Below are 18,127 nucleotides of genomic sequence, written 5' to 3'. Positions count from 1 at the left end.
CGGAGCTGTGGGCTCTATGCTCTGTGTAAAGCATCAGTTTTGTAAACAGTTGAATTAAACAATTGACAGCTGTGCTGTTTAGGACACTGGGGTCCTGTGCTGACCAGGAAAGGTGATAGATTTCTCTGTGCAACTTTGGCCTGAGTCCAGTCTCTGTCCAGTCATTGGCTCTTATCTCTGAGGCTCAGGCTTCTCTGCCTCCAGTTACAGGCAGAGATGACAAAACTGGACTCCCTCTCTCACACCCTGCAGAGGAGATATGCTTACATGTGCTCACACACACGCACTCGCACAGAATGCCGTATGCCCACACATGGACGTAGGCCCTGTGTGCTTATCCAAGTGGAACTTGGGTGCTTCAGACCACTTCAGCATAAGATGGATTGCAGCAGCACTGTGTTTTATAGGAGTCCTGTGAGGCAGAAAAGTTGTAGACCATATTGTACTCTTTGAACAATGTGCTGAAACTGGGACTTTTGTTATGAGAGAATCTTACTAGACTTTGTTAGACAGTTTATTATCTTACCAGACTTATTAGACAGTTTATTCAGTTTCTTACTCATTTTTGAAGCAATAAAAAGAAATATTAAAATTTTTGAGCAAAATGTTTAAGTTAGAACTGTATTTGATTAGGCCCTAGTCCATGTATTCATTAACTGATAATAATTTGTGACATCTAGGCCTCACACGTTTATCAGTATCAGTGAGAATCCCACCAATTAAGCTGACAGTCTAAACTGAGGGCCTTGTTTACACCTGGATCATGTTTGGATTTTACTTGTTGTGTGAAAAGCCAGGTGTAAACACACCCACTATGCATTGTGAGTTAAAATCGCATCACTCAAACCACATTTGGAGGTGGTTAAAGACCGATCTTGTCAGCATTGAACACAAGTTTGTAAGTGTTTTCATGGTCCATATATAATTACATGAGTGGAAGTGTGTCTACCGAGCACTGACTTGCAGGTGAGAGGATAAACTGTAGCCACATTTACGTGCAGCCTGATAATCTGTTAATAATTTGACTTAAACTCAATCGAAATAAAATGCATCAATATATACACCTCAATCAGACTAAACTAGTCCAATTGAGACCATTCTGAATACGATTTTTAAGAAATTGATCAAGGTGAGTAGTTCTGTAAATAATCCATTAAAAAGAAGAATAATAGCCATGTAAAAAATTTTATCTGATTATATTCCCAAGCTTAAATACGTTATGTGCTTGTGCATTTGCATCATAATGGAAGTTAATAATGTTCAGCCTGGCACAAGCCAGAAACTGTTCCGCAAAGGAGACGAAGTTTATACTTTAAACTTTAAAAGACTTAAAAATAGTTAGCAGGATGGTTGCCAATGAAGCTCATGATAGCAGCTGTTCAGACAAATATATGAGCAAATGAACGACAGCATGTTTACATGAACAGTACAGAGTCTCAGAAAGGTGTAAGACATGACTTAAGTAAGTCAGACATAAGTCATGGTAACATCTACATTAAGTGGTACTCTTATCACATGTGATTTTTGCATCTGCTTACTCGTAGTATAAATGTAAACGAAGATTCTTAAGTAGAGTGTGCTTAAAAACCCTCATCATTTCATCTGTGATCAAAATGAAGCATTTTCTTAAAAATGTGTATCTGGAATCCAAGCAAAGGTTATGCAGATATGATCCTGACACAAAACACATGTTAATGCAAGGTGTAAACAGGCTCTGAGTCACCATTTACTCACTTAATCACCAAAATACAGGCTGATTATAGAAAATTGGAACACAGGACCTTGTCATGGTTACAAGAACAAAATTATGAATATCACTGATGCTGATCCAATATATCTTTAAAAGCTACTACGCAATTCATTGAGGCACTTAAGAAGAGCATCTAAAAGTAGACCTGATGCTACTTAAACACTGTACTACCTCAGCAAAAATACATAGCTAACAGTGCCATGCAATGAGATTGTGAGCTATTTCATGCTTTCAGATTTGTGTAGTTTCGATCAAATTAATGATTTTTTTTATTTTTATTTTATATATATATATTTTTTTTTTTTTATTTCCAACATCTGATCCAAAATTTTCTGACTTTTTATGAGATTCTGCTATTTATTTCAGTTTAGAAATTTGACAGTTAAGACAAACATATGACAATTTACAGTTGATAGCTGACAGGTAATTTACTGTTGAAGTCTGGGTAATTGGGGACCATACTTCATAGTATTGACCAATATGATCAGTCAACAGATTTTTAGCTCATTGAAATCTACAGTGGTCACAAAATGTTTACATAAGTCAGGCCCTTTTGACGCAGATCAGCTATCAGTAGTCGGGGAAGCTGGTTACAAAATGCACTGCCTATGTTATGCATTGTTACGTTATTTTGCTTTTGACAATTTCAATGTCACCTAATCACTGCAGTTCTTAAAAGATCTTAATACAAGGAAATAAATACTAATAAAGGGACTCATCTATAGTTGTGCTTTATTCTTAGCAGCCATTATATTGTTACTGTGAAACTAGACCGTTTTTGTTCTTGCAAATACAAGTCAGTCTGAAGGTGTTAGTTCCGGGGACTTCCTCAGTGGTGTTCTGCAAAACCACAACTCTGAACTGTTAACACCTTTGACCTGCATAAATGTGGCTGCTGTGTAGCACTCTTGTGCTATACAGTGTTATGAACAAAGTTGTTCACTCTTATTGAAGTGCTTTAGGCTTTTCATTTCCTACTGTTTCGAGATGAAAGTGGCTTATTTCTAACATGAAAATTATAGCAGAGGATGCTGCTACTGTTACACTGCACTACAATATGTGGCTTAGTTCAAGTAATGATGGGGGATGAGGAACATATTTTGAATCTGTTTGGAAATGGTATGCAAAGCTCCAACAAGTAACAATTTTAAAATAACAGTTGTATGCAAAAGTGTGGGTACCCAAGTGAAATTCTGTGTTTTGTTGATTAAACGTAAGTTAACACCAAATTCCCACACTTCTGCATATTTTAATGAACAAGTTCAATTATGCTGAATTTAACATATAAATCACAAAAAGTGATAACTGTGCAAAACATATGGTTCATTTTATGATAAACCATAATTTTCCACAATTAGAAATTGTGCAGGACAATTAGCAGGAAAACACCACTTTTAAGTTTTTCTGTAGATGATTTGTGTGACTTATTCAGAAAATCATTTTTTTAATTGAGGATAACAGATAACAGATTTGGCCACAGTGGTTTTAAAAAACTGACAGTATATCATTTTCTTTTAAAACTCCCTTTAGAAGATCTGAATCATCACCTTTCAAGATGTCAACTATATTTGCTCTGAGCTGCAGTATCTTCTACTTTTTAAGTTTACTGTTTGGTCTAAACTCTCAGCTGAATCTGTGAATATAGAGAGAGCCTTGGCCTGTAAACTCCAGGATAACATGTCATGCCATGTTTTGTCTGACAGAGCAGGTAGAAGTTGTCCACTAATTCGAAAGGGCAAAACGGTTGGCCTGACTGAGAATGCTGCTTTCATTTATGCCAAGACAGTTGCTCAGAGGAGCAGTTTTGTGGATGCTCTCCAGGTCTTGTGTAGCCTGTGTGAAAGAAGCTAAGTGGCTCAGATCAGAGCTGGTAAGCAGCCTTCTCTGTGCTCGCAGGGCTAAAGGTTATAGTCAGACTCCCCTTGCAGATAAAGCAGGCTTTTCATGTGATCCCGCCCTGAAGCCCAAAACAGATTCTGATGCAGGGCTGCCTTTGAAGCACAGCCTGCACTCCTGATTGCTGGGCAATGGCTCTCTTCCCATCAACACATCCTCTGTAGCCATGGAAAAAGAAAGGGCACCTCACACAGCACTCTGGAGAATGGATGTATGTGTCTCTCACACACCTACAAACCACTCCTCACCACAGAATAAGAGGAATGCTGAAACTAGTGACGGGGCCTGTTCCATTGCATACTACAGCTCAAGATAAGTGGGGGTGTGTTTTGTTTGTTTTGATTTTCGTCAACAGTTTATCTAAAATCAAAATGCAACTGGAACCTCATGAAGTGGTGCAACTGGTTGAACAGAGGACACCAAACAACTGAATGGTTTGCTGCTACAGTTTTTTGCACATTACTGGCTGACTCCTAAATTAAACTGTTTGCCATTTTATCTGCATACAAACTATTTCCCAGCTCATTAATGACTGTGAACTTTAATTTTTTAAATGAAGAAATTTCACTTTTCTTTTTCTGTACTATGTAGCCATTTAAGACTATTGTGACATCCTGGCCTATTCTGGTCTTTTTTGAAAGGAGTAAAGAAGGAAACGATGGTCTCATAACTTGTTATTCTTTGAAACCCCTCCCCACCTGATCAAGATACTATGAAAACTGAAGAAACAAAAAGCCCTACTTGAAAGCCAAGAGATTTTGGAAATCAGATTAAGAGCCACAGCAGACTGGTAAAGTTGTGTAATACTAAAAAAATAAAAAACACCAGGTGGAACATGGCAACAGGTCTGTAACAAGATTTGGTATTAAAAAAGCAGCCCAGAGAGGCTGAGTCTTTCAGAAGTTAAGATGTGGAGGGGTTCACCACTCTGTGAAAGACTGCAGGCAAAAGTGTGACAATTCTGGAATAATGTTTCTCAATGTAAAATATCAAAGAACCTAGGTTTTCGTCATCTATAGTACATAATATCATTAAAAAATTAAAAGAATCCATACACCTTCACGTTCTCTGGGCCCGAGTTTATTTAAGATGGTTTGAGACAAGGTGAAAAAATGTCCTGTGGTCTGACTATTCCGAATTTGAACTTCTTTTTGAAAGTCAGGAACGTCGCATCCTCCGGGCTAGAGAGGAGAAGTGCCATCCAGCTTAGCAGAGTACACAGTTCAAAAGCCAGCATCCGTGTTGGTATGAGGATACATTAGTGCACATGGCAGGGTTGCACATCTGTGAAAGCACCATTAATGCTGAATGATATATAGGCCTACCGGTTTTGGATCAACATGTGCTGCCATCCAGACAGCGTCTTTTTTAGGGATAGCCTTGCTTGTGTCAAACCACATCCTGCATGTGTTACAACAGCACGACTCCGCGGTAAAAGAGTTTGGCCTGCCAAACAGCCGAGCACGGCAGGAAGAGCCCGAGAAAGTGTCAGGGAACAGTTTAAAGAATCTGAGGACCCGAACCAAAGAACAGGCCATGGCTGAATCAGAATCAGAATCCTTTATTGATCCCAGAGGGAAATTGCAGTGGTTACAGTTGCAACATCCTTCTTCTTCTTCTTCTTCTTCGTCTTCCGGCTGCTCCCTTTAGGGATCGACACAGCGGATCATCTGCCTCCATCTTGCCCTATCCACTGCCTCCTCTACTTTTACACCAACCATCTCCATGTCCACCTTCTCTACATCCATAAACCTTCTCTGAGGTCTACCTCTTCTCCTCTACCCGGCAGCTCCATCTCCAACATTCTTTGACCAATATATCCACTATTCCTCCTCAACAAATGTCCAAACCATCTCAACCTGGCCTCTCTGGCTTTATCTCCAAACTGCTCCACCTTCACTGTCCCTCTGATCTGCTCATCTCTAATCTTGTCCAGCCTTGTCACTTCCAATGAAAATCTCAGCATCTTCATCTCGACCACCTCCAACTCAGCCTCCTGTCTTTTCGACAGAGCCACAGTCTCCAAACCATACATCATAGCAGGACGCAGTACTGTCTTGTAAACCTTCCCTTTCACTCTTGCTGCTATCACACATCAGCCCTGACACCCGTCTCCACCCACTCCATCCTGCCTGCACACTCTTCTTCACCTCTTTTCTACACTGTCCATTGCTCTGGATAGTTGACCCAAGATATTTGAAGTCATCCACCTTTACGACCTCTACTCCTTGCATCTTCACCTTTCCACCCTCTCATTCACACACGTGAACACATGAAACCATTTGTCACTCCAACTGCACACCTTACCACTGTCTCACTATCCTCATACATGTCCTGCACCACCCTAACATACTTTTTTTCAGCTACACCTGACTTCATCATACAGTACCACAGTTCCTCTCTTGGCACCCTATCATATGTGGATGTATCAAATGGGGACCACTACACTACTTCTCCACTCATCAGGCATCCTCTCACTCTCCAGGATTTTGTTAAACAACCTGGTTAAAAAGTCCACTGCCTTCTCTCCTAAACATCTCCATACCTCCACAGGTATGTCATCTGGACCAACTGAACATTTCCCTCTCTATCCTTTATCAGCCTAACCTGCTGTACATCCTTTCCAGCTCTATCTCTCTGTTTAGCCAAACAATACAAGTCCTTTACTCCTTCTTTACTGTCCAGCCTCTCATATAGCTCATCATAGGCCTGAGCCTTTGCCTTTGCCACCATTCTTTTCGCTATGCGACTAGCCTCACAGTACTCCTGCCTACTTCCTTCATCTCTCTGATTATCCCACTTTTTCTCAGCTGCCTTCTTCTTCTGAATACTCTCCTGGACTTCCTCATTCCACCACCAACTTTCCTTGTCTTCTTTCCTCTGACCAGACGAAACACCCAACACATTCTTGCCAGTTTCTCTCACCACCTTAGCTGTTTCCCAGTCCTCAGGTAGCTCCTCACTTCCCCCAAGGGCCTGTTGCATTTTTCCCTGAACTGCCTGCAACCATCCTTCTCCTTCAGCTTCCACCATCTAATCTTTGGCTCTGTCTTCACTCTCTTCCTCTTCTTTGTTTCTAATCTCATTCTATAGACAACCACCCTATGCTGCCGTGGTACACTTTCCCCTGGTACCACTTTACAATCTCCTTTAGGTGGCATCTCCTGCTAAGGATATAATCCACCTGTGTGCACCTCCCTCCACTCTTGTATGTCACCCTGTGTTCTTCCCTCTTCTGAAAATGTGTTCACCACAGCCATTTCCATTCTCTTTGCAAAATCTACAACCATCTGACCTTCCTCATTTCTGTCTTTCACACCGTCTTTCACACCATACATACCCAGCACCTCTTCATCTCCTCTGTTCCCTTCACCAACATGTCCATTGAAGTCTGCACCAATCACTAATCTCTCCTCTCTAGGGACACCATCTACCACTTCATCCATCTTACTCCAAAATTACTCTTTCTCCTCTAACTGACACCCAACCTGTGGTGCATATGAACTGACCACATTCAAAATTACACCATCAACCTCCCTCTCTGAAACTCTCTTTACATCCAGAACACTTTTCACAAGCTGTTCCTTTAGGATTATCCCTACTCCATTTCTCTTCCTCTCTACACCATGATAGAACAGTTTGAATCCACTTCCAATGTTCCTGGCCTTGCTTCCTTTCCATCTGGTCTCCTGGACACACAGAATATCTACCTTCCTTCTCTAAATTGTTGCACACAGTTATTATTATTACACATATGAACAGTACTGTTTGGTATTGAGTGTTGTACAGATGTACCACACTTTGTGAATCACACACTGAGGGAGGAGTTACAGATTTATTGGCCACAGGTAAGAATGACTTCCTGTGGTGTTCTGTGGTGCATTTCGGTACATTTACAGCATTTAGCAGACACTCTTATTCAGAGCGACTTACAAGAAGTGCTTTGTCTATCTAGAGAAGGTATGTTTACTTGTTACCAATAGGTTAGAGAAAAAGACAGTCCTGAGCTCAGGTACTGCTAGATACAAAAGTCAGTGTAGATACCCAGAAAAAGGAGTAGAGCCTGTGCCATGCAATGCAATGCAATGCAATACAATACAGTACAGGTAGAGTGAGTTTTGCACTGAATGTGCTCCTGTGTCTCATCACCGTGTCATAGAGCCGTTTTTACAGCAAACTCAAGCACATTGTTTATAATGAGCCCGACTGTCAACCACTGTAACTTTATAATCGCTCCTGTGATGCTCGCAAAGACGAAGCTGAAAGCTCTGGGAGTGACTGGTGTTCGCTGTCCATCATAACTGTTTACCTCCGCCTCGTGAAGTATTGTTCTTTTGCGCATGCGGGTCGGTTTAGGAGCTGATCTGTTCAGACTGATGTCGCATACAGAAAATCAGATTTGGGCCACTTTTACCTGCTGTGTGAATGTAGCCCTAGAATGTTGTTAAAAGAAATGGAAAACATGCCCCTGTCCAAACTTTTGAAACCCCCCCCAAAAAAACCAGTCAAATGTCTCAGTGTGATATGCTGTGTTTATGCTATTTCCAATTAAATATAAGGCTTAAATGATTTACATATAATTGCATTCTGTTGTTATTTAAATTTTACACAGTGTCCCAATTTTTTGGAATCAAAGTTAAAAAAAAAAAAAAGAATGTTCATCATGTTGGTTTTCGTCCTTTGGGTTGAGACAAGCAAGTCTTAAAGCAAGAAAAACAGAAAATGTTCTGACTACAACATTTAGAAGGGAACAGTAAGTAATGTTTGTTTTATTTGATGTTAATGACACTTTCAGTGGGCAATGAAGAGTAATGTTTTTGTTTTTGTTTTTTGAGCTCAACCTGTGTCTGTCCTCACTTGGGATCTAGTATCAACACATAGGAAGCAAGATATATAATCAATGTACGCTGTTTGTGCTTAGCAGTCACATACAGTGATCCAAAAAGGACAATTAAATTGTTAATCGCAATTATTTATTTAAAAATATAAAATATTTTTAACATATTAGTCACCTAAGCAAAGCTTCTTGTTCCTTCATGTTCTAGATCACTTCTTGCTTCTGCTATAATGCCATCGCCTCTCGCATAGTTGTCATTCCAGTATAACACTGTACTATCATATTTATATAAATATAGCATTTATGCTCATAAAGCATTACAAAAATGTGTCCAAAATAATGTCTTAACTATTGTAAACTGTTCTCTGACAACATGTGTTTTCCAGGTGCTTTTTAAACTGCCTTGGTGAAGCCCCTACTAAAAAAGAGCAGCATGGATAAATAATTTTAGACCAGTTTCTAATCTTATTTTTTTTTCTTAGAAAATGTTACCTTCAAACAATTAAATACATATCTAATATCAAGCAAGTTTCAGTCAGGTTTTCGTTCTAACCATAGTACTTAGACAGTATTGGTTTGTGTTTTGAATGACTTCGGGTTTGGTGCTGATGCAAAAAAAATCTTCTATTTTGGTCTTATTGAATTTTAGGGCAGCTTTTGATGCTGTTGATCACAAGACTCGTAATACACTGCCGAGACTACTGGGTTGGCCTCTCCAGCCCAGATTTAGAATGGTTTAAATTATATTTCATCCATGGACAATTCTTGATTCCACTGGATTCATCGAAGGAAATTATTTCTGTGGAGTCCCACAGGGATAAGTTTTAGGGCCCTTGCTCTTGTACGTGTTAACTCTAGGTGATGTCGATGGGAAACATATTCATTTTCATATTGGCTTTGCTGATGACACGCAGTTATACGTTTTCAGTATTCTTTCCTTCATTCCTTTTGATCAAGATTCTGTAGACAGGCTTGCCAGATGTCTCAGTGGATGTCTCAAAATCTCTTACAATTTAATAATGAAGAAACGTTAAAAACACCGTTATGAAAGTAATTTTTTTATCATTTGAGAAATCTTGCTAAAATTTGGACTATCTCAGAGTGAGGCAGAGAACGTTAATGCATTTGTTACAAGCAGAATTGATTACTGTAATGTTCTTCTTACTGGGATCCCAAGGAAAACAGAACATCCTCTACAACTTGTACAAAATGCAGCAGCACGCATCCTAACAAAAGCAAAAAATAGAGCTCATATCACTCCTGTTTTAAAAGAACTATACTGGCTACCTCTATCGTTCAGGATAGATTTCTGCTCGTAATTGAGAAGGGTCTTAATGACCTAGCACCTGTGTATCTCATGGAATAGCTGTCTGTTTATGTTCCAACACGTGATCTTAGATCTGCAGATACTGACCTTCTGCAAATACCATCCCTAAAATACAGACAACATGGAGAGGCATCTTTTAGTTGTTTCTAAACTGTGTAACTGTAAATTAGTCTTCAATTAAAATTCTACATCTCATATTTTTTTTACTTCATCTCTTATTGTCTTGTCTGTTACTGTAAAACATTATCACCTGTCTGTAATGCACTTTGAACTGCCACCGGTATGAAAAGTGTTCTGTTAACAAAAGTATTATTATTATTATTATTATTATTATTATATGAACATTTTTTTTCAAAACTGCTGCACAAGTCTGAGGGCTGCAAATTGTAGAACTGATCAGACATTTTATCTGGGCTTCCCCTGTCTGGCTTTAGATAACAGCCTTTGAATTGATGGTCAGGAAGTAGGCTACAGCTTCCTTAATGCCATCCGTCTGCAGTAGCAAGTCTGCTTTCAGCTCCAGTCATGCGGGTGCGTACGCAGTCTGGATTTGTGTGTATATATAGAACTCTATTTTAAGGCTTTTTTGTGGCGGAGATAGTTATAGCAGGTTTTAAAATTATCGTAGCCCACATGGTTATTCTGAGGTTGCATTAAGCTCATTCATGCTTCCATTCATTCAGACTAAGATATGTTGCTGACATCTGGCTCCCTTACACAGCCGACCATGCTCACTGCTGTTTTGACTTTGCTTTCTTTTATGCTGACCTTGGGTACATAAACGTATGCACTGTGTCTACGCTCACCAGCCAGTGGGAGATGATGGGATGATTGTTATTAGAAGTATTTAAATTTCTTATCATAACAACAGTGACCAAAATGAATATACTTTTGTGGAAGCACACTAAAAATGTTTAAAAATCACTGATACAAACTGTAATCGCCTCTTGTATCTCTTTATAATACCACAAAAATCAACCATTTACATAAATGGTAGATCCTTCATAAATGTTATCACCAGCACTTCTACTCTGCTGTTATATTGGTATTCATGTTTTTGAAAGACTGTTTACTTCCGCCATGACTTTTAAAACATGGTAATCAAACACAATGAACAGATTTATTAAAATTTGAAACCGTGTCATTATCAGTTTTTTATGCTGTAGTATATCATTTAAACGGCTAATCACCCTCCCCACACGCGCGCACACACACACACACACACCTTCTACCCCCTGTACTTAGTGCATGTAAGATAAAATTGAAAAGCATGATTATTACGTTTTACATTTTAGTCTCGTAGGCATTTGCCTCGAGGGGATGATTCCTAAGTTGTGTAGGTAATAGAAAAGCTGTGGAATGGATTTGCACTGCTGCTGTTTTCAGCAGAGGCAGACTTCTGACTGTGCTCGGCTTCAGATGGGTGTTTATCCTGCTTGCCTATTGGTTCGATTTGTAATCACATGCAGTGTGTTAAGTTGGGGTTGCAGCAGCTTGCCTCAGGCCAGCAAAGATCATTGATGTGGCTGTGATCTCTCCAATGAAGCTGACACAGCACAGCTCAGCTCCTACTGCCCTGAAGGCCTTATAGCGCACGAGCCGCTCTCTGGTCTCAGGGGGAACACAGACCTCCAGAGGGGTGTTCCCCACTAATCTGTTACCTCTGCTTATTCTGCACACCAGAGCAGTTTTTGCTAGAAAGGCCTGTGTCTGGAGAACAGTCTCTCAGTCTCTATTTGCTTAATAGTCAATTAAGTATGCTTAGCATTCAAGATGCTTTGATACTTTTTCTTTGCTCATTCATTTAGATTTTTCCCCCAGACATCTAACAGTACAGATACTTATTTACTTACTAACTTACTTCCTTACTTATTTCATGTGATTTAGTTGTATTTTGTTAAAAAATCTGTCATGCGAACAAAAGTTTCAATTTAACATGGAAAAAGTCATAAACTCACTCTGTTGTCATGTGGTCTGATCAGTTTATAAAATGTATATAGATTTGTGGTCAGGAAAGCTCTGCTTTGTGGACCAAAGGAAAATGAAAATTTGATGTGGACATTAATGGGTTGAAATAAATGATATGTTATATGACATTAACAGAGTTTGTTTATTGATCTAACTCGTTTTCTGTTTTGTAGGTATATAACTCATTATCATCACAGTCGTCATCATCATCACCATCATCATCAGAAATTTTTTGGGGCGGGGCTGGATCACATTAGGAACTCTGAGTGGATGACTTGCGGCCTCAACGTACCATGATCTGAAGGCCCTGCCTGGAGGCCTTGCTCCTTCCTTTCTTCCGTTTTTCTCTGTGGGAGGAGAGCCGAAAGTCCAGCTGCTTCAGGTGGAGCGGGGAGAGCAAAGGACAGTGTGTGGGTGTGAGAGAGAGAAGGACGCGTGCCTCACTGCCATTTGAGGTCCTGTACCCTCCTCAGGACAGGCACAACCTCTGACCTCTGATCTCATCACAAGCTCCACCCTGCCCCAACTCCTGCCCAGCCAATCAGAGCAGACATGGGGAGGAAAAAGATCCAGATCCAGCGAATCACAGACGAACGGAACAGACAGGTGAGAAACTGAGCACTGTTTTGTGTGTGTGTGTGTGTGTGTGTGTGTGTGTGTGTGTGTGTGTGTGTGTGTGTGTGTGTGTGTGTGTCCTTTTTTTCTTTCTTCCCCTCTCTCTTCCTTTCTTATGTTTGTTTCTTTCTTTATATATTTTATCTTTCCTTTCTTCTTCTTTCTGTTTTTCTATCCTTGTTTTGTTCTGTCACTATTTCTTTTGCTTTGGTTCTGCCTATTTTTCTTTATTCCTCTCTTTATTCTTTTTGAGTATCTCTTGACTTATTTCTTCTTTCCTGCTCTCATTTTTTTCTTTCTTTGTTCTTTTTATCTGTATTTCATTCTTCCTTCCTATTACTTTTTTCTGTCTAGCTTTCTTTTCTCTCTCCTATCTCTCTCATTTGCCTTGTTTTTACAGATTTTTTTTTTGATAAATTGTGCTTTAACAGATTTAAAATCAAAATCTCACCTAGGATTCCCAGTCATCTGTTTAATTCTTTGCTCATTGTTGCACTTTCACCTGTTTTGCCACCAGACTTAGGCTGTGCTTTAGAAAACTGAATTCTTTATTTGAATTTCTCTTGTAAACTACCTAAAAAAAAAGTGCAATGTGGAATATAGAATCTGTGTTTTCAGGGTCCCAGCAGACCTTTCAGGTCATATTGATTCGCATAGTGACATTCTGCCTGGCCTAGGTGTCCATACCCATCCACAAAAACCTGGCCTGCTTTTAGCTCTTAGTCAGCTCCTCTCTGCCTCAGGTGGACCTCTGCAACTAGTTGATCTCAAGTGTACATAACAGGCTCTTTGAATGATTCAAGATGTTCTGCTTATTTTATTTATCCAGGGGTCCATGAGATAATTAAAACGTTTTCTTTTAGTGTGTCAACCCACACAAAAATACACAAGAGGATACTTTGTGTTCTTCTAAATAATCAAAAATCACAAATAATAATGACCCCTTTCTTTAGTTTTTTCTGTGTAAAACAACATTCTGGCCTCTTTAGTTGTTCACCGTTTGGCAAAGTACATGTACTGTCTCTTCTTTTTTGCTTTAACTAGTATTAGACTCTAAGTAACGACATTAACAAACCCGCAAAGGCATATGTAGAGGCATCTGTGGAGAGATTTTAGCAAGGAACACTAAAATCTAACACCTCTCTGCCACAGCTAGCAGCAGGTGAGTCTGTGTGCTCTGAGTGTGAGTCATGTAAAGGTCAGTAGATAAGCACACGACCCCAAGGTTAATTGGATTGGAAGAAGAAGCAAGAAGGACCAGGTTGGTGTTTTTACCTCCTGCTACAAGTGCACATGTATCTTCTCGCAGAACTTCTCATGTTGCCATTGGTTACCTGCGGGTCTATTTTTGATGCCAATTACCATGTGCTTGTTTGTTCTGAATTTCATGTTGGATGTAGAGGAAATGATCTTATTTGATAATGAACTATGTCTTCTTGTGTTCCGGAAAATGAATGTCATTCTCACATCATCAGAATGTGCATACAGTTATCTTGTTGTATTAGTTTTGTTTTTTTTTCTGCATTTACCAAGAACCACGCAAAAGCCCATTACAAACAGTAGCCACAAAATGACTACATTTCACATTTCTATGCTAGATCGAGATCCTCTTCAATCAGATGTAAAAATAACTGCATCAAGTTTTGTCAGAATTTACCAACTGTAACATCAGCATTGCTACAGACATAGCTAACGTGACTGGAAGGGACAGCTTCTTTGTAGCATTTCTTCTTTGCCTCCTGAAATGGCTGGGCTATTAAAATATGGCAGTGCAGTCAATAAAAAATACATTGGATAATGATGACTACCCAAAAAATATATATATTAATAATACTAATAACAATTTAATAATTTAAAAGTTCAGTGGAAGAATGAATTTGCTTGGCTAGAGACTAAATTTAAACGCATGGCCACAGCATTCACAAAAAAATTAAAAAACATGGCCCTAGTTTGACTGGGAATGAAAAAAATGGACTGGGTGTGTAGCAAAAAGCAAAATAGCACCTGATTATTTTTTGATACTGAAGCATGTTTGTTAATTGTATGTTCAACATATGTCCAATAACCTCTGGTTCTGTAATTCTTGACATAAATTCTTAATGTTGGCCACAAACTTAATTGGCCTAGGGGTCTGGATTGAAGATACAATAGAATATCCCATATGAGACATTTTATAGGTTACCTTTTTATTTCTGATTATTTCTGGGCTCATGTGTTATTGTTTTGGAAGAATATTGTTCTGAGTATTGCTTTGTGTTCAGTCCTCTAAGAAGGGTGCTGTATGTCAGCAGATATATTGTGGTCAACACAGGTGTTTGTGTCTGTCTGTCTGTGTCTGCATGTCTGTCTCTGTGTGTGTGTGTCTGTGTTTATGTGGAGGTGCTAATAGAGAAAGTGTGATTGGAAGAGGGCAGTTTTAGTGCCTATGGAAACAACTCTGAAATAATTTGATTTGTGCCAGCGGGGAACACTAGTTATAAACGAGAAACAGACGGCACAGGCTTGTTGTTTTCCTTAGAGATGCATCAGTATAACACAGTGGGGGTTTAGACTTGCTACAGAGATTAATCAAATTGGCAAGCTTTTTTCAGGACAACTCTATTAGAGTTAAAACTTCTCATTTAAAGACTTTCCAACCTTTTATAAAATGAAGATGAACAAATATTTGTTTACTTGTAGGCCTGTCACAATTGTTACATATCGTCTAATCTTAATTATTTGACGTGATCGCAGTTATGTAACCTGATTGAAAATATTTTATTTAATAGTCGTTTCAAGCCATATGGTATCACGACAGTAAGGTTGGGAAGTGAATCCCATAATTTGGCTTGATATAAACAAATGTAAATAAAAGAAAGCAGGACGTGTTTCCTGGGACAAGTTATGAGTCAAAATCAAAAGGTCTGTCTTTTACTTGGTGCCATTACCAATTAACCAATTAGCTAACATAATTTTTTGCACTTATATTTGCATAGATCGTGTTTGCTAATATTTTGTAAGGTTTGATTGACTTTAAACATTATTTTTTGTAACTGGACACTTCACACACATCAGAGCAGTTTATTATTTCATGTCAGAACAACCTAATAATTGTTCACTGGAAAGATAGCTGGGAAGCAAATTAACTAATCGGCTGCATAAAACCTAAAAATGATCATAAAATTTCTCATTGCAGTTATTTGAAAAATAATCATCAGCTAAATATTTATGGTCATGACAGGCTTAATTACTTGGGAAGGATTCTTCTAATGCTCTTTTTGGTTCAAATACTTTGACAATGCTTTTATTTTTAGTGGTTGGTTGTGTACTAGGCCTGCTTTAAAAAAAAAAAAAAAAGCATTTGTTTAAATATTTCGTGTCCTTTCATTAGTTCCTTCTCACCTGTACTCTCTTGCGTCTCTCCAACAGGTGACGTTCACCAAAAGGAAGTTTGGCCTGATGAAAAAGGCTTATGAGCTGAGTGTGTTGTGTGACTGCGAGATCGCGCTCATCATCTTCAACCACTCCAACAAGCTCTTCCAGTATGCCAGCACCGACATGGACAAAGTGCTGCTCAAGTACACCGAGTACAATGAGCCACATGAAAGCAGGACCAATGCAGACATTATAGAGGTAATACAGACATCTACAGCCCTGGACTCTAACAACTGTCCTGAAAAAATTGAAGTATTTGAATGTCCACCTTATTGGTAGCTGGTTCTGGTGTTTTCATTCTAATGATAACCATAAAAGTTATATCTTCCTTGTTTATGAAAGGAAATTTAGATCAACAATAGAAATTTATTTATTTATTTCTGTTGTTGATGTGCTCAGTGTTTTGTTATATCGTTGATGTAAGTTGAATGGTGTATTGCTTTTAGTTCTGCACTGTGAGTTAGCTTGTCCACTTCAAATACAGCTCAATTCTGCTGTGGTAATTGCTGCAGAGGACAGGAGAGAAAGAGTGAGAGTTAAAGGTGGGGAGCATGGCCTCCTGTGGGCTAGGGCCAGAAAGCAGCTTGCTGCTGGTGTATGGGAGGTTTAGAGGCTTATGGATCTCTATATGCCACTGGCTGCCTGCCTGGAAGATGGTGGGACAGCAGAGGTAGGGACAGCTGGACCTTCTGGCTCCCCTTGGCCTTGGCCTGAGACAGAGAGCTACACACACATGCACACACAGACACACACATATATACACATATATACACAAATATAGCCCGTCCTGTATCTAATGCAGCCAACACAAGATGGTGGCTGCCATTGTATTAGAAAGATGGCTGGAGTGTGAATTGATCTTTCACATTTAGATAGTGGTTCAGAGGTACACTCTTAAAAATAGAGGTGCCAAATAAGGATGCAAATTCTTTTGACTAATGACCAACCACCATTAGTTGGTGATAAATTGGTAGCCGAAAACCCAAAAATTAAGGATGCAATACATCAAATATTACTTACAAAACAGAAACGTGCAGATCAATAAGCTGACTGGCTTACCTATGCTTGAAGCTGTAGTAAAATATTGCATGCATGCTTTGGAGCTTATACAACAGCTGAATTCTGTGAAATATTAACAACATATTCAAAAGTGTTCCTTTCATGGACTGTGGAACGTAATACTAATAGGCGGGGCCAGGCATAAGTGTGTATAAGTGGTAACGTCACGAAACCGTATTGAACATACCCCGTGTAAGAACTGGGTTTTGTTTAAAACAATGGACTGTGCACTGTAATATGTTCCTTGTTATATGACTGAAGCTGTTGATGAAATGACTGGAGCATATAATGATGGACTATTGAAAGGTCTATATTCAAAAGTTCTGAAGCTACAGCATATTTTCCATTCATTACTGGCCCAAGTTATAACAAATATAAACATCATGACCAGTGCTTTGGCTTAATGTACCTCTGTAGCCCTCAATAGGCATCACCATCCACTTCCTTCCTTGTAATTTTGCACACATATATGATTTCTGCACCACCAGTTTTCACACTTTCTCTCAGAGGACAACGATTAAATCGTTTGTCTTGTTAGTATCAATGTGGCATATCGCAGTAGTAGAAGAACTACTTTTAGCTCCCTGAAAAGCCTTTCAATTAAGGGTAATATGAGAGTATTGTGTTGCACATAAAATTTACACCACACTATATTTATGTATATAAAATATGAAATATGAAGAACATGGCTTAGAATTATTTTCCCTAGAATATTTTTCCGAGAGTAGAAATCCAAGTTTAGGAACTGTTAAGAACAAATGTATACCTCTTAAATGATCAAATAAGACTGAAAGGGAAGCATAATGTTCTAAAGATTCATCACAGATATGAGAAACAGCACTTGTAGTATGTGTCAGAAGAGTGTGTGATGGTGAGAAACCAGCTGTGTGTGTGTGTGTGTGTGTGTGTGTGTGTGTGTGTGTGTGTGTGTGTGTGTGTGTGTGTGTGTGTGTGTGTGTGTGTGTGTATCATTCTCTTTGTCACAAAAGGCCATACTAGTAGAAGTGCACGCTTTTTAATGGCTGCAGCTGCAGATGGCTCAAGTGTGTGTCTGTGAGCGCATGTTTGTATTTGTGTGTGACAGAGAGAGGAAAAGAAAGTGAGTGAGTGAGTGAGTGTGTGTGTGTGTTGTGGTAGGGGCGTTGGGCTGCTGCAGGCCACATCAGCTCAAGGCTGACTGGGCTGCTCTGTGTGCGTGCGTGCGTGAGTGCGTGCTTCAGTGTTCAGTGGGCCGGAAGGCCGCCTCATGTAATATTGAGAT

The 18,127-nt window shown here is 39.3% G+C and overlaps 1 protein-coding gene across 11 annotated transcripts in view; it reads left to right on the top strand.

The window, feature by feature from the left end:
• Positions 1-18,127, top strand: part of mef2d (myocyte enhancer factor 2d) — a 70,323-nt gene that overhangs the window by 24,062 nt on the left and 28,134 nt on the right. For all 11 annotated transcript variants that reach the window (XM_037537358.1, XM_017682023.2, XM_017682024.2 and 8 more), the window contains exons 2-3: positions 11,952-12,384; positions 15,802-16,005. In XM_037537358.1, coding sequence (XP_037393255.1) covers positions 12,331-12,384; positions 15,802-16,005 — 258 coding nt within the window. In that variant the 5' untranslated portion in view covers positions 11,952-12,330. The remainder of the gene's footprint in view (positions 1-11,951; positions 12,385-15,801; positions 16,006-18,127) is intronic.

The sequence above is a fragment of the Pygocentrus nattereri genome, chromosome 3, assembly GCF_015220715.1.
Source record: "Pygocentrus nattereri isolate fPygNat1 chromosome 3, fPygNat1.pri, whole genome shotgun sequence".
NCBI classification, from domain to species: Eukaryota; Metazoa; Chordata; class Actinopteri; order Characiformes; family Serrasalmidae; genus Pygocentrus; species Pygocentrus nattereri.
This window is presented reverse-complemented; position numbering and strand designations above follow the sequence as displayed.